General features: G+C 41.1%; 1 protein-coding gene and 1 long non-coding RNA gene across 4 annotated transcripts in view; one reads left to right on the top strand and one right to left on the bottom strand.

The window, feature by feature from the left end:
• Positions 1 to 21,756, top strand: part of tecpr1a (tectonin beta-propeller repeat containing 1a) — a 73,525-nt gene that overhangs the window by 31,046 nt on the left and 20,723 nt on the right. For 2 of the 3 annotated variants that reach the window (XM_069905420.1, XM_069905418.1), the window contains 8 exons: positions 6,656 to 6,805; positions 9,061 to 9,218; positions 12,766 to 12,893; positions 16,260 to 16,362; positions 17,490 to 17,583; positions 19,825 to 19,904; positions 21,291 to 21,347; positions 21,572 to 21,746. In XM_069905420.1, the coding sequence (XP_069761521.1) occupies positions 6,656 to 6,805; positions 9,061 to 9,218; positions 12,766 to 12,893; positions 16,260 to 16,362; positions 17,490 to 17,583; positions 19,825 to 19,904; positions 21,291 to 21,347; positions 21,572 to 21,746 (945 nt within the window). The remainder of the gene's footprint in view (positions 1 to 6,655; positions 6,806 to 9,060; positions 9,219 to 12,765; positions 12,894 to 16,259; positions 16,363 to 17,489; positions 17,584 to 19,824; positions 19,905 to 21,290; positions 21,348 to 21,571; positions 21,747 to 21,756) is intronic. The other variant, XM_069905419.1, reaches the window with a different exon arrangement.
• LOC138746863 (uncharacterized) overlaps positions 8,827 to 21,756 on the bottom strand; it is a 29,626-nt gene continuing 16,696 nt past the window's right edge. Inside the window, exons 3-4 of the long non-coding RNA XR_011347160.1 lie at positions 21,282 to 21,401; positions 8,827 to 12,446 (exon numbers count right to left, since the gene is read on the bottom strand). This is a non-coding gene — a long non-coding RNA (uncharacterized lncRNA). The remainder of the gene's footprint in view (positions 12,447 to 21,281; positions 21,402 to 21,756) is intronic.

Below are 21,756 nucleotides of genomic sequence, written 5' to 3'. Positions count from 1 at the left end.
GTGAGTTCAGTTTGGAAACTGGGCTGTATATTACAAGAATAAACTTAATTGTTCATTGTTTGGAGCATAGCGGTTAATGCAACACTATTAAATGCCAGCCACTATCTGTAAGGAGCTTGTGCGTTATCTCCCTGTCTGAATGGATTTCCTCCAGGGGTTCCTCCCACCCATAAAAATGTGCAGAGTTATCGGTTAATTGGGTGTAATTGGGCCAGAAGGGCCTGTTACCGTGACGTTTGTCTATATTTAAAATTTAAATCATTCGTAAATTTCTCTCTCTAAGTTGATCTGTGTTGAGGAATGAAACGAAAGATATTATTGGAAGCTTTGATTATTGTAAATAAGAAATTTAACATTTAAGGAAAGTTTGGACAGGTATGTGGTTGGGAGGGTATGGAGGGATATGGACTAGATATAGGTTAGTGGAATTGGGCAGAATAATGGGTCGGCACAGACTAAATTTTAAATTTAAAAAATTTAAATTTAGACCACTTCAACCCACAAATCCATGCCCGCCCAATTTACACCCAAGACTAGAAGAGTCAAAGGGCCTGTTTCAGTGCTGTAATGTTCTATGATTCTAAAGAATTGATTTAAAAGATTGTGATGTTTATTATCAGACTCATAAGTACAACACAAATGCACTGAAATTCTTGCTTCACTACACAGGTATGTAAAATATATGAATAAACAAGTATAAATTTAATTGCTACACAAGAGAAAAAATATATAAAAAAATATAAAATGACAGATAAACATTCACAATTGTAATTGGTACAAATCAGAATTCAATGTTATAATAATACAGCCAGATCTTTGGTCTTGGAGTGGTGCACTAATCTAAAAAGCAAGTTTTGGATAGAATATGTATGCATATAAGATAGAAGGCCACATGGACATTAAAGGCAGATCTACTATTCAATAGGATTGTGTCTGATCTCACCTGGCCTCTGATTTCATGCCTGATCCTCATACTGCTTGATTTTGCAAAAAAATCATTTATTTTAGCCTTCAATTAACGTGTTACAGTTTGAATATAGAGGATATCAAAGGTTCACGAACATTTTGAGAGAGGAAAAATACTCTTCAGTTAACCTGAGATGGAAATTCCGTTCTAAATATTCACTACCAAGGCCTTCAAAATTTTGTGTGAGTAAAATTGCCACTTGTGTTCTTCACGTTAGAGTGCATAGGCCCATTACACTCAATCTTTTGGGTTGGCAAGATATATTTGCCTGTGAACTTCATGGCACTATCTCCAAGGCAAATATGCCTTCCTCAGATAGGGTGACCAAAGCTACATGCAGAATTCCAGGTTCACCCCTTCCAAAGGTCTATTCAATTGCAGGAAAATTCCCCCAACATTTGAAACACACAAGACTGCAGATACTGGAATCTTGAATGACAACAAATTCCTGGAGAAACATATTCTGTATCTGCAGTGGGAAATGAACAGTTGATAAGACTGAAGCAGATCTGAAACATTGACCGTCTATTTCCCCACCTTGTTTCCTGCCTGACCCACTTGGTATTTTCCCCTCCCCCCCCCCCCCCAAATCGTTATTGATAAATATTGGTAGATTTAATAGTTCCCACAGGAAGAATATTTTCCCTGGCATCCAGAGGAGTGGGTCACAGTTTCACCAATACACCCATTAGAACTGAAATGAGGAGAAATTTCACGTTCACCGTGGAAACAGGCCCTTCAGTCAACTTGCCCACACTGACAAAATCATCCCACCCATACTGGTCCTACCTGCCTGTGTTTGTCCCTTCCTATCCATTTTTCTTAAATATTTCAATAATACCTGCTTCAATCACCTCCTCTGGCAGCCTTCATTAAACCTATATCCCCCCCCCCCCAGTTACTGATTCCCCAACTCTGAGCAAAAGACTCTCTGTGTTCATCCAATAGACAAATGTGCTGGAGAAAATCAGCAGGTCATGCATCATCTTGGGAATTAAAAGGTAGCCAACATCTCGACTTTAACTGGGTTCACCCTATTGTGAGAAGTGCCTTCATGTTCACAAAATATGCTTGAGACAAAAGTTGAGAACAAAGAACATTTATTTACATTTACAACATTGCAAGGTTGGGTACTCTCCCCCTACCTCGGGAAAGTACACCGAGGGCGGGAAGCTTCTTTGTTTTTATACATTTTTCAATTCATCTCCCCTTACATTTTTCTTACATTTATCCTCCTTGGATTGGTTTGGCACTTTTCCCTATTCGTCTGACTCTTGACTGACTCCGACTTTCTCCTATCCCCTACTCACACCTCCTTTCCCCACCCCCATTAAACAAGCTCTTTGTGTGTGTACACGTGCATATTTCTTAAATTCCTCTGTTATCTTGTTTACTCTGTTCTGTTTTTCATGCACCATTTTACACAGAACATTTTAGCTTTTTTCTTTTTCTTTCTACCTTCTATAACTGTTTCAGAGCTCCTAACATTAAAATAATAACTGTTTCTAAACTCCTACACTATCTATTCCTCTTGTGAGTTTGTACACATCATCATGGAGAGCTGAATCTTTGGAACTCTTGATCCTGGAACAATGACATCTCAATTCCTAATTGCTTACAAAGCAGAGATTGATCGATTTCTAGATATTGGAGGAATCCATGGATTTGGAAGTAGGACAAGAAAATGTTGGGAACATCAGCCATGAACTTGTTGAATGGCAGAAGAGGCTCAAGTAGCTGAATGCCCTATCCCCCTCTCTGCTGTTCACTATCAGGCTTCCACTTCTTTTGGTTGCTGAATCCCCTCCATAGCTACGTTACCTCCAGAATCAAGATGTGACAGAGTATTCAGAGGTGGTTTGGGAGGAATTATTAGAGCAGCTTGCACACACACATTTTAAAACACAGAATATTTGCAGGACTTCTGCAGAATGCTTTTTTGCAGGAGGCAACAAAGTATAGACAACACTTTGCCTGGGAGAGCATGTGATCTTTGCAGGCAGAGGAGAACTGTTTTGCTCTCAGAGAGGGAGGGTGTGAAACAGAGAGAGGAGTCACATAAATCATTTCCAGAAGGACAAAGTTGGCAAACTTTGGAAGGCTGGTCAAAGGAGAAGACTGGCGATCTGAAAGGTGACCTGAAAGAAAGAGGATAATCTGGAGAACTCTGAAGGGGGCAAGTTTCGTCAGCAAGACTGATTGAGAAGGAATCAGCTGTGGATGTCCTGGAAAAGGAATCTCTCTGAAAACCAGCAAGAACCCTCCTGAGTGGTAACCATTTGCCTGTTAAGCACCAAAGCCTGGTGAACTTTGTTAATGCTAGCTTCTGTGCACAGTACAAGAATTGCCTGCATCCAGTGAGATTGGACTGATCCAAAGAACTGTTCTAATCTTAAATATACATTACATACACCTGCGCTTAGTATTAGAAGGGGGAATTAAGTAGTTAGGTAGGTTAAGTAACAAGTTAAAGTTTAAATCTGTTTTCTTGTTCAAATATTTTTGTTTAATTAACCCTGTGTTGTGGTGCATATCTATTCCTGCTGGTTTTTGGAGTCCTCTGGACTCTGTAACACAGACATAGGAGTTCCACTCTCCTGCTTTGGTCATGTCCTAAATTTCAATCATTCATTACAACAGTACTTGCAGAGTAAACTAACTTCCAGATAAAATTCTTATCCTTGTTTTCAATCCTCTCCACAAATTGATTTTCTATTATCTCTGTAGTTTCCTCCGAACTCGTAACTCTATGATAAATCAACATTTGTCTAATATTGGTCCTTGACATTGGCAGCTAGACCTTTGGCCATTTTTAATTTAATTTCATTTTTTTGTGTAATTGTGCTCTTGTTCTTCCACGTTGTGTGGCTGTGTGAATGTTAGAATTGGCCTGTTAGACTGCTCGAGGATAAACCTGTGATGTTGTGTTGTGTTTTATATTGTTTATAGATATGATTTTGGAACATAAAGTGTGGCAGGTTTTTTAGTGTAGTCACATACAAACACTTCAAAATAGTTCTCATTTAAAATACTGGAGCTCTGCTCAAGCTAGCCAGGCTGGCTCCGAAGGCCTTAGCAAAAGATTTGGTTAGTGCTCAAGGGATTTCACTAATGGATTGTTGTTTTGAAAAGCAACACATGAGAGAACTCGGCGAATTAGGTACTGAGCTGTGGTCTGTCTGAGTGGAGCTTGCTCTTTTAGGAGGGTCATGTGGTTTTGCAAGCAGAGGGAGGGAAAAAAATAGTCTTTTCTCGGAGAGAGAGGGAATTCAGTTCTGTAGTTCCACAGTCATCAGCAACAGCTGGGACTGGAACAGGACAAGCTGGCAAGCTTGTGGAAAAAAACCCATTTTGAAGACTGGTTGTATGCTTGGTTCAGCCTGGTCAAAGCTCTTGTGGTCCATACAAGAGAGGACTGGCTGTCTAATATTTCACTTGAAATAAGAGAGGAAAAAAAGAGAACTGTGGTGAACTAGAAGAAAGAGGTTATCATCTGAAAAACCCTGATGGGGCAAGTTTCTTTGGCAAGACACTGATGTGGCTAATGAAAAGGGATCAGTTTGTGTCCAGGAACAACAAATCTCTCTCTGAAAACTGACAAGAACCTTCCTGAGCAGTAACAATTTACCTTTCAAACACCAAAGCCTGGTGAACTTTATAAATGTTAAATTCTGTCTACAGTATAAGAATTGCCTGCAACCAGTGAACTTGGAGGAGTGAGATTGGACTGTGAATCAAAGAACGTTTCTGAACTTAGAACTAGAAGGGGGTTAGTTAAGTCAATAGTAATAAGTTAGAATTTGATCCTGTTTTCATGTTTAAAGATAATTAAAAGCAACTTTTGTTTAAGTAACCATTTGTCGTGCTGCTGGGTTTTGGGGTCCTCTGGGCTTGTAACAAACCCTTCTAACTGCACCAGGTATAATATGACAAATAAACTTGAATTTCACCCCCCACCCCCACCCAAACCTCTCTACCACTTCTCTTCTGTGTCTCAAACCCAAATATTCCAATCAAGTTTTTGATCATTTGCTCTATTATCATTCATAATGAGGTCTCAAATTGTGTTTGTCTCCATGCCTGTGAAGCACATTGGAATATTTTGTGAGAGTGAAAATATTTTAAGTTCCATTTCACAACCCAGTAGAAGCCTATTCCAGCCCTTGAAACGTGTCGCCCAATTAACCTACATTTCTGTTCGTTTTAAAACCAATTGTTTATTTCAATTCAAATAGGATATGCTGGTCTGATAGCATACGTGGAAAGCAAGTGTTTGATATTTTGGGTTAGTCAAACTTGGGTTTCTCTCCCCTCAAATGGAATTTGCAGGTTTATCAGAATTTTAATTTGTTAAAAATGTTGTCAAGTACATTTGATGCTTGTTTTCAGCCATTTATTTTGATCCTTATTGAATTGCATTTTCAACATTACCCAAAATTAGTGTGTGGGTAGATAACTCCTCTGTGACAGAACACTTAAATATTTTATATCTGTCAAACTCTAAAAACGAAATAAAAACAAAGCCCATCGTTAACCATGGCTTCTTTAAATCATTTGGTTGTGATGTAATTTTGCAAAAAAAATTCCAGGTCTGAAGTATGAAATATTACTAAATTACCCTGTAATTAACAAAATACTGTAAATATTTTTTTGTTTGAGAGTATGTGATGAAATTGACAGGAACAGATTGAATCCTACCAAGCCAAGTTATTTAATTTGCAGCAATCATAGTGTTTTGGTTACTTCATTTATCTATGTTATCAAAATATTAGTCTCTGATTAATGATTTGGTTATGAAGTAATTATTTTTTTGCAGGAATTTACCCCTGTTTACACATACATTTTTGCACTTCAAAAAATAAAAATCTTTCAAAAGCTATTCATTTTAGCTAATCAAATTTGAATTCTGGTTCGGTTGGAATAAATGTTTAAATATTTATAGGTTAAGATTCAGAAATATTGTATTTGCAACGTGATCTAGTGCAATGAGCTGTACATGATGAAAGAAATAGGAAGATGTTTACTTCATACCACAACCTCGCAAAATGGCATAAAATCATCATGATGTATTAAGACTTTATTTTAAAATAAAATAGATCTTGATCAACAGGGAGGCATTTGTGTCATGAAGGGAGATTGCAGTTAATTCATAATTTTGCAGCTTTAGTGCACCACTGTCTATCCTCTCCAATGAAGCATATTCAAAACCAGAATCTATTGGCATGAGCATGTGTAATGAAATTCATTGTTTTACTGCAGCATTACGGGTGCAAAAATTGCTATAACTTAGCTCAGGGTGGATTTGCAGAGCAGACTCAATGGGCTGAATGGCCTCCTAGTTCCTTGATCTTGTGATCCTCCTCTCCCTCTCCCCCTTCCCTCCCCCCCCCACCTATTTCCTGCTTTTATTTTTGCTGCACAGTAACAGTCCTTTTCAGCCCGCTCAATGACACCCAATTGACCTTCAACCCCGTCTATTTTGAACACCCGGAGGAAGCCCACACAGACCCAGAGAGAAAGTACAAGCTCCCCACAGGCAGTACCGGAATCGAACCCCAGTCCGGATCGCTGGCTCTCTAACAGCGTTGCACAAATCGCTGCGCTGACCGTGCTACCCATTAGATTAACAATATTAGTATCCATGTTTGATGTATGTTGGCTGACTTCACTTTCCCTTGAATTTTACAGTACCTTCACCTCTTTTTAAATGAAGTTACAATTCTAGTTCCGATTGCTAACGAAGCAAAACACTCCTTTGCCATTTATACTCCAGAGCGAACAAAGCAGAGGTGGCCAATCAGGTTGGCAACAGTGACTGAGCAGGACATGTATGACTGGGTAGGTAAGCAAAGGATCAGTGAAACAGCCTCCTATGCTAAAGTGTGGTGTAAACCAGCCATTCTTAACCTTTTTTCAAACTATGGTCTCTGCTCAATTTTATGGGCTCCCCTTCCCTGTGAAGCAGTCAAATTTAGATTTATTCCATACTTCTCTCCTACTGACTACATAAAGGCCATAAAAAAATATTTGTTACATGAGGTGAAAAGAAAACAGGGCTTTTATTTTTGTGTTGTGACCCTCCATTGAGAATAGCTGGTGTAAAGGGAGCAGTAGAAAAATAGAATATAAATATCTGTAGTGGTTGTAGGAAAGAACGCGTATATGTAGTTGTAGGAAAGAACGCGTATATGTAGTTGTAGGAAAGAACACATATATGTAGTTGTAGGAAAGAACAGGTATATGTAGTATCACATATACACTTATACGCGTATATGTGGTTGTAGGAAAGAACGCGTATATGTATCTCAACCTTCAGTCATCTCATTGCCCTTCAAAACCAAGGACAGTCATTTTGAGTGTCTCGTGAAGAAAAACACAACAGAAAATGAGGTGGCACGGTTAGCATAGCCATCAGCATAAAGCTATCACAGCACCAGTGACCAGGGTTCAAATCCACCACTGTCTGTAAGGAGTGTATACATTCTGCGTGGGTTTTTCCCGGGTGCTCTGCTTTCCTCCCACTATTCAAAATGTACCAGGGTTGTAGGTCAATTGGGTGTAATTGGATGCACAGCTCAGGAGCAGATAGAGATAAGACCTCTTAGTGTACATATTAGTTTATTAAAGCTGTCTTATACTCATACTGCTGGTGTAGTTATTGTCAGTACAATTTAATAAACTAATACGATAGCTACTAGGATGGAAGCTGCTTCTGCTCCAACACGCATTCCCAACCACCTGGAGATTCTTCCTGAGGAATGGAATCCGGGGATGACCAGCACGCACGTGCGTCCGAGGACAGAGACGGCGAGGGACCGTTGTACTGGAATCGTGGTGGAATGCGGGGAAGACCACAGAAGTACGATAGGGCAGGTAAGAAACGGCCAAGAGCCCTACCTGCCCGTGGGTTTGCCGGTACAGGTGCCGCCGACCCTAAACCCCGGTCCGATCAAAGGGGCCACTACAAGCGCGGGTGGAAGGATCTCCACATCGCCACATATGTGCAGAATTCCTGATCACTCCAGAGCCAGGGAAAGCAGACACCGCTACTGTCACTCCCCCAGCAGCATTTTCCCCAGTACCACGGAGACCTGATGCTACCACTGGGATCCTCTTCCCCCCCCCCCCCCCCATCCCCATCACAAGGCCGCTGCAAACATCCCAAAGCCAATAGCCCCAAGCACCCAGGTTACTCCTCCAGCAGACAGAAGCCCCACAGAGGCTGCAGCTTAGCCATGTGCTGTGACCAGACAGGCTGGAGCTCGACCCCAGAAATCCCAGAGCTGGCACGCACTTCAGCCACTGGCAGAAATGCTTTCTGAATTGAATATAAGACAGCTTTAATAAACTAATATGTACATTAAGAGGTCTTGTCTCTCTGCAAGATGAACCTGGAAGGCTAGACTATAGCTCTGGACTGCTTTATAGACAAGGTCTCCGGGATGACCCCTGGTGACCAAGTGGTGTAATTACATATCACCAAACTATCTAAATGTAAATTTAAAATAAATTGCACAAAGCAGGATAAATAGCCTGCTGGTGTTTTGCGAATAATACTTGGGCAGGATGCTGGGAAGAATAATTCCCCACACTACTTTGGCACAGTTCATAGGATGCAGGAAAGAGGTAGCAATAATAAAAGTTTAGCCACGATTGAATTGAAAGATGAAGCCAACATGAGAGCTGAGAGAATCTCCCCAGCTCCAGATTTATTTCGCCTGTTCTTGTTTTCTCTTCCTTACCCTGGTATGTCCTTTCAATTGCCAAGCATAATCTTTTGGCTGATAAATCTCATGAAAATTCTTAGTACATTTTCCCTTCGTCAAAAAACTCGTATAAGTTAGTCATTTTTGGTGTTAATCAAAGTTCAAATTTATTGTCAGAGTACACGACATCAGATACAACCCTGAGATAAGTAAACTGTACTCAAAAAGAAGATGCATGTACAAAAAAGAGAAATGTCAACAAAATGTGTCTGTTGTTTAGGAAGTTGTCCTTTATCAATTAAAAACAACAGTTTAATCCCTTTTGTGGCTAATGCTTGTTTTGTGCTTTCTTCTTTTTGTCACCTGGTACTGTGTGTCTTGTTGCAGCTTGCTGTCTTAAGTTTAGCATGCTTTGACAGCAGAGGAATCCATGGACCTCCATCTCACCAGGCCATTTGGTCTGTCACGTGCAAAGGAGATATCTTTGTCAGCGAGCCAAGCCCAAGTCTGGAAGCAACGTCCCACCCCATGCCAAGTGACCAGTTGTAAGTCTATACTTGCGCAACTACTTGTCTCCTCAGTTTCCAAACATGAATGGCAATAATGTCTGCCTGCTGCAATAATACCACCTAGCTTGAAACATGAAGTTGTAAAAGGAATTATTAAGTTGTCAGATTGTCATGAGAACCATTTCACAAATATACAAATGTCCTTCATTATCTTGGCCCAAGGCTGAACATGCCTCTTGTTCCACACTGTTGCTTCTTTTGCAGGGATTTTGTTTAATTAAATTCTGGGTTCTACTGATTATACATGTGGAAACTATGCCATGAAATATTTGCCCTTGCAATCTACAAAAAACTTGCAAGTGGTTACAAAATTTTGCATAGCACCAAATGTTTCACTTAAAATTCATCCTGTATATGAAGATCAAACTTGCTCATGAATATTTTGTGTGAGATTTTGCATTCATGACATGCAATGTTAGAAATAATTAGAAATTGATTCAGTTCAAACTTTCAAAATGGAATTGTATAAATGCTTCAAACAGAATGTGACCACATAAGGAATAGGAGCAGGAGCCACATAGACTTTTGAACCTGTGTGCAGACTTGATTTGGCTCACCTGAACTTTCCCATTTGTTTTCTCTCTCTCTCCCCGTAATTCAGAAATCTTATTCAGACTAATCCTGGAAATGGTTCATAACTGTCTCCACAGCCCTCTGAGAGGAGATTCTTTTACCCTCATAGGAAACCCCTTGCTGTGAACCTGTTCCTGGTTCTAAATCCCACATTTTTTTCCAAAATATATTTATTAAGCATCAAAAACAACTTTGCACACATTATACACATAAAATAATACAATATTCAGAGGGGAACTGACAAAACATTTTGTATTTTAATAAAAGTACTTTTCTCATTTTCTTGTACTCCAATGAGAGCAGGCCTAACTATGTATGGAAGAAAGTTGACTATTATCAGTAGACTTGACTAAGTAAACTAAATAGGGCAGCTATTTGGAGATAAGATTACATCTGTCAATGGGAGCAAGAGGGGAGATGGCTGGGGATCAAAAATGGCTTTTAGATCTTCACTGGCGACAGGTGAGATGCTATAGAACCATAGAACAGCAAAGCAAGTACTGTACTATTCTTCAAGAAGGCAGAAGGGATGAACCAAGTAGTTACGGACCAGACCGTGAGTGGACCTGAAGTTGGGGAAAAATATCTAAACTTGAAACGATGGGGATTAATCACTGCTCAGCATAGATGTGTTATGGCAAGATCCATCATAATGTCCCTTCAAAAAGTACAGGGGTTGTAGGTTAATCGGGTGGCACAATCTCATGGCCTAGAAGATCCTGTTTCCATGCTGCATATCTAAATATAAAATTAATTTAATTTTTTTTAAACAATTAACTAATTTGATTGAATGCTTTTGAAGAAGTAACAAAGTGTATTAGAGGAGGGCAGTCTGTTAATGTAATTCATTGGATTTAATTTAGATCTTGAAAAGGTCCAACATGGGAGGCAGGTTGGGGACTCTGGGAGTGAAAGCAAATTGACTTGGCATTAAGAGTGTGTGTGGTGGAGGGTTATTTGGAATTTGAAGCCTACAACCAGCAGTGTACCTTAAGGATTGGTGCTGTTTGTTAAAATCTTTAAGGATTTAGATGTGAATGTTGGTAAGTCTGCCTGATGATGAGAAAATTGGTGGTATTATTAGTGGTAAGCATGGTCTTAGGCCACAGAACAATACTGATGAGTTAGTAAAAAGGTCAGAGCAAAGGCAGGTTGAATTTAATCCTGATTAGAATGAGGATGCATTTTGGGAGGATTCATAAGAGGGAGGCATGTTCAGTGTATGATGGGGCCCTTGGAGGTTTCAGGGAACAGAGAGACTTTGGTGGTCAAGGACCCCTGAAAGTGACAGTCCACGTCGATAATGGAGACTGAAGACTTTCCTTCATCATTAAGAGCACCAGAAGCATAAAGATTATGATTCAAGCACACCAGTCATTGGTTAAGTCACAGTTGGATCTACTGTGGTCAACACTGGTTGTCACACTATAAGTAGGTTGTGCTTGTGTTGGAGAGAGGGCAGAGGAGATTCATCAGGAGAATACCAGGAATGGAATTATGAAGAGACACCAGATAAGCTGCACTTATTTTCCCTGAAGCAGAGGAGTCGAGGGGGACCTGATAGAATTATTCAAGATTCTTTCATTGTCATGTAATAATTATATACTATTATGAGGGGCAGAGATGGATGATAAGAAATGTTTCTCACAGGTGAAACGTGTAAAACTAGAGGGCATAGGTTAAGAGCTGGAAGATATGGAGAGGATCTGAGGAAGAATTGTTTCATGCAGAAGGTGATTTGTATCTGGAATGCATTTCCTGGGGGAGTGGTGGAGACAGAGACTCTCGTATAATTTAAGAAGTATCTTGATTTATCATAGAAGGTTGCAGGACAAGCCCAGGAAAACGGGATTAGTGTAGAGGGATACGATAGTTGACATGGACATGGAGATCCAAAGGGGCTGTTTCTCTGTTGCCTTACCCTGACTCGATCAAGTAACCACAACCTTCCTCTTAAACACGGAGACTAAAACTGTGCAGTACCTCAGGTATTGTCTGACCAATGTCTTGTACAGTAGGACAAAGACTTCCTTATTTTTGCTCCCCACTCGTAATAAAGGCCAACCTTCACTTGCCTTCATAATTGCTTGTTGTACCTTCTTGAAGATTTGCTGTAACATTTCAAGTCTTTGTCTTGACCGTACCTTGGATTGCAGAGTACAGTTTTGGCCTCCTTGATAAAGAAGGGGTATATTTGGTTTGGTGGCAGCAAAAAGAAGCTACATGTTTGAAATCACCTGGATCCAGGCAACAGTTCAGTAGAGTTGTAATCTCTGTCTATTTGATCAATATTCTGCTTTTCTCACATTATATCCCATCTGCTAATGTTTTTTGATATAAACTTGGCAGACTATCTTTGTGTCATCAATAAATCTGGCTACAACATGGTTTCCCTAATCTAAATATGTTTGCCTCATAGCAGACTAAGGGAAATCATGTGTGGTATGACATTTTCAGTTTTATTACATGACAATAAAATAATCTTAAATTGAGGCACCAACTCCTGATGCACACCAGCTACAGTTTGGATTGATTCCTTTTTCCATATGTTTCACTTAACTCCATGAACTCTTATTTTGGACACTATTGTTCTATTTGACATCTTCTGGAAATCTGTGTTCTTTGTTATATCTACAAAGAAATGGAATAAACTTGTCAAAATGACATTTCTTACATAATTCATAACAACTTTGCTGAATTATATGCTTTCTTGACACTACACGCTGAATAACAAACCAGGATTCTCTCAAAAATGAGCATCAAGTAAAATGACCTGTAGTTTTCTACTTCTGCATCCTGACTATGTAGCAAAATTAAAACTTGTAGAGCTTCAGGAAAGCAGTAGAGAACGTAAACTAATTATGTAGCTCTTTCAAATGACCAGCACAAAAAAACCTGCGACTTTCTTCTGTGAAATACAGTTCCATGATCGTATCATTGCTTCCTGTAGGTATTGGCGCCAAATTGGAGGACATCTCCGGATGATTGAGTGCAACAATCAAGGAATTGTCTGGGGCATTGGATATGATCATACAACCTGGGTTTATACTGGTGGCCATGGAGGTGGTTTCTTTCAAGGTGATGCTTTGGTCGTCCTTTTGGTTAATTTATTTCATTTGTAAATGCAATATCTTTTCATCTGATATTTGAACTCCCAGAACACTTGTCATCTCCTCTGTGAAGGTGGCCAGTCAACCTCAAGTTTAGGTTCATTTATTGTCATGTGTACCAGGGTGCAATTAAAAGGTGTTTCTCATGCTATATTAACCCATACAAAAGTGCAGCAAATGAAACCCAGGGCAGAGTTACGAGAGGTCAGTAAGAACGGAAAATGTGCAACGTTCCATTGCTAATGAGAGGTTTGTTCAGGAGTCTGATGGCAGTGGCAAAGAAACTATCCTTGAACCTGGAGGTACATTATTTCAAATCATTGATCTTCCTCCTGAAGGTAGGAGTGTATGGCCAAGTGGCCAGCATGAAATGAGTCCAGTAGGCGCTTTCAAATTGTAGCACCCGGGTAGCCCTCCTGGGACCCGGGTGAGATTATTGGACCTTATGTGTCTCCTACACCTTTCAAATAGCAGCCTAACCTACCTGTTAAATCGCCAACCCAATGATTTAAGGGGATCCTGCCCCTGCAATGATGTGGTGAATAAGATGTCACATAGTCACAGGGAATCCGCTGTTCCCTGTGTTCTTTCTGTTCCCTTTCTGTTTAAAGTTCCAAAGTAACTGGGTGAGTCATTTCCCCTTTTAAATAGACAGAGGAGGACACCCGGGTAAGTTTTACTGGGTTTCCTGACTCCCTCTGAGGTAGCTCTGGGACCCGGGTAGATTTTGACCGGGCTTGCCCGGTTTTCCCCTTTCAAAGAGCCCTGTAATTGGATCTTCAGCCTAGAAAATTGCCTGGTCCACCCCATTTTTCCAAGACAATTTGAAAGGGCCTACTGAGGGATGCAGAAGATCTGCTAATCTTTCTCAGGCTTCTGAAGAAGTAGAGGTGTTGGTCAATGAGCTCACTGGGTTCCTACTCATTCTTTGTATGCAAATATAACTGCTGCAAACATTCTCTGCCCCACATCTGCACTGTATTGCAACTCATGCCAAGAGGTAATAAATAAAAGTTCATTTTTGCTGCATAGCCAGGTCATTGTTTAGATTTCTGGGTGAGCTCCATGTTATATGTAGGTTGAGAAGTGGCTTATTCCAGGATTTAACAATCAGTAGATTCAAGATTATTTTATTGTCAAGAAATAAAACAAAAAATGTGATATTACACGAAAGATTCACTATCAGCAAAAATTGCCCAGCACCCTTCATATTCAGAAAAATAGAAGCAAAAGAGAGTGTCTGTCGCCCCACATCCATGGAGGCCCCCCCCACCCCAAGTCCATGGAGGTTCCCCCCTCCCCACCCCGTCCATGGAGGTTCCCCCCTCCCCACCCCAAGTCCATGGAGGTCTCCCCCCACCCCAAGTCACCTCCAGCATTCCTGCAACTTCCACAGGCCTCAGTCTGAATCAACAACCAGAGCTCCAGATGCACACCTCTGACGCAATCAGGAAACCTTAGCGCCCTCTCGCATTCCAGTTCCAATACCTGGTACCCCTTCAGCTAGTCTTCATCAGTCTGCAGCCTAATGCGAGTCCCTTGATTGCAGTCATCCTATTGGCTACCTCACCTCAAGTCATCACCAGCCCATCTCCTATGTATTCTTCACCCTCAGAGCCCCTCACTGGTTCACTGCCATGGTGACTGTTCCGTAAGGTTGTCTCCTCCTCAAACGGGGGGTTCTTTCCCCATTTTCTGGTGCCCTGTGGTAGTCGTCTGCAACCCCCTTGAAGCCCCTGCCAATCACGTGAGCCACTATCTTGGGCCAGACGTTGCGGTCACTGGATTTTAAAATAAACAATTGGTTCCTTTAATAGGCTGTTTAAAACCTATACGGAACCAACATCATTCAGGCTGGGTGGTTGAATCCTGTGAAGGAGTGCTAAGACCGCTCCCCAAGGGTCCACAGCAGTGGTGGTGCTGCAGTTACAGCAGCTCTGGCACCCCACCATTTTTTAGATGGGTGAAGACATGATGGGGAGAGAAAGTGAGAATGTAAGAGACTAGAGTTAAATACCATGTTAGCCCCAGGGAGGAACAGTTCAACCACTCCCTCTCAATAATCCTTTCCCCATTGCCTGAAAGTTTTCCTTTGAACTACTTACCCAATTGGATTTTGAAATTCACTTGGATTTTGAAAAGGGCAGCATGGTTGGCCTAGCAGTTAGCGCAACACCTTTACAGCACCAGCGATCGGGACCCGAGTTTGAATCCCGTGCTGTCTGTAAGGAATTGGTATGTTCTCCCTGTGTCTGTGGTTTTTCCCTGGGGGCTCTGGTTTCCTCTCACTATTCAAAACATACTGGAGGCTCAGGTTAATTTGGTGTAAATTGGGCGGAATGGACTCGTGGGCTGAAATGGCGTGTTACCATGCTGTATGTCTAAAATTTAAAAATATATTAAAAAGTTCAAATCCGTCTCTCCAGCTCCCCCTGGCAGTGCATCCCAGATCCTCACCACAATGCATTTTGTTAAAGAAATCTGAAATGGGTTTTCAGTGACCTTCAGTTTATGCCCTCTGGCTCTTGACCTACTATTTGTTCTATCATGTAACATGGGTGTTGCTGGCAATACCAGCAGACCGTGTCCATCTTAAAGTAGCCCTGAATGAAGCATTAGTTATCACCGAATTTCTCCTGTAAGCTGCTGCTTCAGACCAAGACTTGAATGTCCCCTTCTCTATCTCCACATCACTTCCTGGAATCATAACACGGGTCCTTCAGCCCAATTTATCCATATCAACTAAGTTGCCTGTCTGAGCTAATCTCATTTTCTTTAACTTGACTGATATGCCTTCAAATCTTCCCTATCCAGTACGTGTCCAAATGTCTATGGAACACTTTTGCAATTTCCTCTGAAGGCTCCTTCCAGGCACCCACCACACTCTGGGGGGAGAAAAAAATTACCCCCTTGGGTCCTATTTAAATCTTTTCCCTCTCCATTTTAACATGTGCCCTCTAGTTTTCTATTCTTCTATCCAGGGATAAAGACTGAGACCATTCCCCTTATCTATTTTGTCCAACTTTACTCGTGTAAAGCACCTGGCTGCCTTTTTTATTCCATTAAAGCAGCGTTAAAAATGCAAGCTATAGTTGAATGAAAATTCATTAACCTATTAAAAAAGAGCAGTTCTTGTATTTAATGATTTTTAACATTTGTGGAAACATCTAAATTTTAGATTGTAAAGCTTGTTAAGCCTTGTGATCCCTGGAGAAGTGATGTGTCATCTTTTTTTCTATAAAATTAATTGATGCCAAGTATAAGTGAGCATATGAATTAACCCAAAGGTTTTTTTTAGCTGCTTCGCTTCATAATTTGTATTTTGTTTGTTCAGGACTGACTGGCAGTACAGATAACATTTATACTCAATCGGATGTAATGTGTGTTTACATTTATGAAAACCAGCGTTGGAACCCTCTCACTGGATACAGTAGTAGGTGCGAAGCATAGACAGTAAAACTTTGTTCTGAATTCTGACAGCAATTTATCGTGATGGGAATAGTAGAATAACGGTTCTGGTGCTGCCTTGTAAATCAGATATCAAGTCTAAAGATTCGGACTCTTTATTTGCCTATTTATTTTCTGTGATTTTTTTTGCTGGTTGCTTGCATTCTGGATAACAGGGATTTTACTGTGTATTCTAGTAAATATTTTGCAGAACATAAATTCCCCAGTCTCCTTTTAAAACATAGAGCATTACAGCACAGCACAGGCCCTTCAGCCCTCGATGTTGTGCCGACTTTTATATTCCTACCAAAAAAATACTAAACCCATCCTACCTTATAACCTTCTATTTTTCTTTCATCCATGTGCCTGTAGGATTATTTTCTGCCCTAATGTTTCAGCCTCCACCCCCACTCCTGGCAATGCATTCCAGGCACCCACAACTCTTGTTTTTAAAAAAAAACTTACCCCTGATGTCTCCCCTAAAATTTCCTACCTTCACTTTATAAAGATATGCCATGGTGTTTGCTATTCCTGCCCTGGGAAAAAGGTGCTGGCTGCCCAGCTTATCTCTGCCTCTCAGAATCTTGTAGAAAGGCTGCTGCTTTCCTTGCCTATTCAATGTAATTGACTTTTATCTGCTCTCTCACATGAACCATCCAGTTCATAAAGCACAGCAAAATCCTGTGCTCACCAACAATGCTATAGCCTGTGAAAAAATAAAATTATTAGAGCCACTTGTCAACGTTCAAGTTCATTATCATCTGACTGAACATCTGCAACGGGGACAAAACTGGGCCCACACATACATTTCTCTCAGCGGCGAGCACGCACGTCCACACCACAGAGATAAACTTGGGCTTCAATGTCATCAGAGTTAAATGAAACTAGGAAGGCAAATTTCAAGATATAAAATTTAAGGGAACCCTCTTTATTCAGAGAGTGGTAAAGATATAAAACTTGTTTCCACAGGGTCCTTGAGGTGAATAGCAAAGTTGTAGTTTTGAAAAGCGTGCAAGGGAATTAGGAATAAGCAGGTAGAAAACAGTGATGGGAAGCGTGCTGCAGATAGGGTGTTAGCATGAGAACAGTAGTCAAGGTGCTCTTTTTATTCCCCCAGGGGGTTGCCAACTGACCGGTACATGTGGAGCGATGCATCGGGACTGCAGGAGTGCACCAAGGCACACACAAAGCCTCCTTCACAGTGGACATGGGTATGAGAGCCTCAGCAACCTGATTCAATATGTTACTTCAGCCCTAAGTATAGGGATCCAGGATAAGCACACAAGATGGTTCATCTGGAAAACAAGACATGAAATAAAATGAAAGATGGTCTTTCACTGCCTTAAGCTGGTTTGTGGAAAGTTTTTGAAAATTTAGAATCTTCTTCAATTGCAAAAAAACCTGATGATTGATTTACATATGGCTAATTCCCATAGACAGTAAGGTGATAAAAGAACAAATAATCTGGTTTTAGAGATGATTGACAAATGACTATTGGGCGGGAGAGTGTGTTTACTCCTTCTTTAGCTCCATAGTCAGGGGAACTTTCATGTCTCACATGAAAGACAGCTTCTCTGACAACGCAGTCTGAGTTCCTCAGTATTGTGCCATAGGGATTCCCAGTGCTGAGAGCTGACACGATTGGTCTGGAGAACAGCTCAACCTAAATGGGAACGTGCATGTCCTCTCTCAAAAGATAAGCAGTTTAGTTAAACAGAACATTTATATAAGATTAGGAAGAAAGGAGGGAAAAAAAGGCATGTGTCTTCCATGTGATAAGTCCACACACTGATCAATTAACTTAGGTCAAGATCTGACTGGTCGGTGGAACAGATGATGTTTGTGCACGACTGAAATGAGTATTTATTCTTATGAAAGCCAATATTGTGACCCCTTCGCTGAGTGCAGGGGTAGGTGTGAACACATAGACTTTCTGTTTGTCTTCACCTCCCACCACTCTCTAAAGCTTTAAGGGATTGGAATTTTTCTCCTCCCATTGCCAACCATGATTTGGCAAAGCAATCCCCTTGAAACAAGTGGTGCAGCTAAGTTGAAATAGGGCAGCAGTTAGTAACTGCCTTAATATTTATAAATCATTTTGTATGGAATATAAATAAGGCACAGGTTTTAAATCCATGTTGATGATGAATATGCTCACAGTGGCCTTAAATGTGTAACCTGATCTTGCCCTCATTTTCATGTTCCACTGCTGAGTTTTTAAAATCCTAATCTCTTAAAATGTGCATTAAAAACCAATTTTTTGACTGGTTATCTCATTGGGCACTTATCCTAATTTGGTTTGGTGTTAAATATCAAATTTGATTGATAATGCTCTTGTCACAAGCTTTGGCACATTATATCATGTTAATAGAACTGTATAAATGCAAGTTTTAGTTGTTGATGGCCAGGAACTAATTCTGACGGACTTGGAAAGTTGTGACTTCAGAGAATTAACCTGTGCTTTTTGCCTTGTTCTGTGGGTCAAGTCCAGTCAGTGTTATTCACATAGTGGGAGAACCAAAATTACAAAGCGACTTGCTGTACCTGTGGCATGTTTTGGTGAAGATGGATTGACTCAAGCACAAATCTCTTTCACGCACATTGATTTCTTTTAGTCAGATTGTTTCTTCAGTGGATGTGGCTTCACACTTGCCCACCTCCCCCCAACGTCCTTCCAATTACTTATAATGTTCTGTTCTTCCACTCGTGTTGTAAAGCAAGGGGAATTCTGTGTCTGGGAGCTGCTGGTGTATGTATGCACGAGCCTTGATGTCAAGGCAAAGTAGCATTGGACACCTGTAGACCTGCAACTCCATGATATGCCAAACATTTGTCATTCCAAAGCATGCACAGATGTCAACGAGCAATTGTTTGATGTATTGGACAATCCTGTAAATTGTACTGGTGATGAATCCCTGTTGCTGCTCACCTGTGTCTGATTAGAGGATGCAAACTGGAGCCCGAGGCTTTCAAGTGTCAACACTGGCATCCAATCTGCTTTGATATCACAAGCTGCCCTCCATGTATACCTCCTGTGAGCCAACAGCCTTGTAGCACTGCTGTTTGAATGACAAAATAGCAGCCTGGGATGGGACTACAATCGTATCTGGAATGGCCAGCCTACTCCACCCTACCCATCTGTAGGTATTGTGCCCCATTCATTTAAGATTATTCTGTCATACTGGACAAAGGCCAGATGGTGGCAGCAGAGAACAGAAACATAGATGGCTGGTAAGGTGAAACCCTCTGCTTCGCATGAATCTTGTTTGAGCCTTTAAATGCCATCTCTCAAGACCAGCCAAGACTGTGCAGGCATGGCGAATAACCCACTGATGTCATGAATGTGCAGTGTTTGGCTCTTTCCAGAATGTACAAGTTACAGAAGTGTACTGGGAGTGGGGTTTGCAGGGTTTTGTATTTCTTTGTCAACATGTTTGTTCCTTCATTGCCAGGTGTCTGACTGGTACATTGATTTTAACGCACCTGGTGGGACTGATCGCAATGGGTGGCAGTTTGCAGCTGATTTCCCTGCGTAAGTGCTTAAAGTTGTGAATTATGGGAATTAAATAGTTTCTTTAGACATGCAGCACCATAACCTTTCAACCCACGAGCCTGTGGCACCCAATTACACCCGATAAACCTACAGCCTGGTATGTTTTGAAGGGTGGGAGGAAACTGGAGCACCCGCGGAAAACCCACTTAGACATGGGGAGAAAATTAAAAACTCCTTTCAGACAGCACCAGATTCGAACCCCAGTCGCTGCACTCAAACAGTGTTGCACTCACCGTACCACCCATTTTATTGACTCTACAGTTGATTTCTTAACTTACTGTAAGACAACAGTTGGCACTTCATCACAAAAGATTCCTTTCTCACAATCTGAACATAACTCTAGTGGAAACTTAGTTCTATTATACCCTTTGTGATTAAATTGTTTGGTCATACTTTGCAGGCACAACTTTGTCATATAATGGAGGTTGTGGGGTCCTCCCAAAACTCTTTTGCTTGCTGAGCAAAGCCCCTCATCCCTCCTGTGATGGTGAGAACCAGTTCAAAGGGTTCAAGAAATAACAGATCCTGGACCTTGTTTATTAACAAACAGTGATCTTTATTTACATCTGGGGAATTCATAACGGGGAATATACTCACAAACACAGACAAAGCAACAATATACAAATACTTGCTACTCCCAACAGATCGCCTGCTAATTGTGATTCCCATAGCTGAACACCCAGATCATTACTAACCATGATTAAACATGAGGATGAAACAAACAGTACCCGCCTCCCCTCACTTGCTAGCAGGCACAGTATCCCAATTAACCCCAAAATGTAATTACACCATAACAATGAAAAAGGAACAACAACTTTTCTAAATTTCTTATCAATTTGGACATCTAGCTCAGTAACAATCCCTTTTGGTCCACAAGCCCATGCTGCCCAATTACATCTAAATGACCTACAACCCCCAGTACATTTTGAATGGTGAGAGGAAACCGGGGCACCCAGAGGAAACCCACACAGACACAGAGAGAATGTAACAGCTTTGAACTAACTGCACTGCCTATTGTAGGTATGCACAAACAGCCCCCTCCACCCCCCCCCCCACCCTGTTCCAGCACACACCTTACAAGTGACTCTTCAGTGTTGCCCTTAGCTCATAAGCTGGAGTGGAGCTAGGGTTCGTTCCCTGGGGAAAAGAATGCAAGCTGTTCCACGTGGTGGACTTTACATTGCAGCTAAGCTGAATCGTGTTATATGGCGAATAAAATGTTCAGAAGTATTGTCGAATTTCCTTTTCACAACGTGCATTTCAATAATTTCGTCTGTAGGCCCTTTGGAGGAAGCTAAAGCAAAATGAATTTGGACTTTTGCAAGCTAATGTATGTGTTATGACAACAAATGTTACCTGTTTCAGCTCCTACCATGGATACAAGACGATGAAAGATTTTGTGCGAAGGAGGCGATGGGCAAGGTAAAGTCTGAAATTGAGAAGGGGTGCTGGAAATCCTCGGTAGAGTTGGAGCATCTGTTGAGAGGGGAAAAAAAACAGAATTTTTTGATTATGATTGTGTTTAAAATCAAACATGGGAGTAGCGGTGGGGGGTGTGGGGTGGGAGAGGAGAAATTGATGACTCTCTGTGCTAACCAGATTTCGCTTTTTTGTTACTTGAGACTGATTGTCCTTTAATTATGCAGGAAATGCAAAACTGTTACAACTGGACCATGGTTTGAGGTGGCACCGATAGGTCTGCGGGACCTCTCACTCATCCCATCCATGTCTCAGAGTGCAGGTGACCAAGTAGCCTTGTGGGCCATTAGCACCAAAGGGGATGTTTTGTGTCGGATGGGAGTAACCAAGCAAAATGCAATGGTAAGGAGAT

Source organism: Narcine bancroftii, chromosome 12, assembly GCF_036971445.1.
Source record: "Narcine bancroftii isolate sNarBan1 chromosome 12, sNarBan1.hap1, whole genome shotgun sequence".
In the NCBI taxonomy this organism is placed as follows: domain Eukaryota; kingdom Metazoa; phylum Chordata; class Chondrichthyes; order Torpediniformes; family Narcinidae; genus Narcine; species Narcine bancroftii.
The sequence above is the reverse complement of the archived record's forward strand: the minus strand, read 5'-3'. Positions and strand labels throughout refer to the sequence as shown.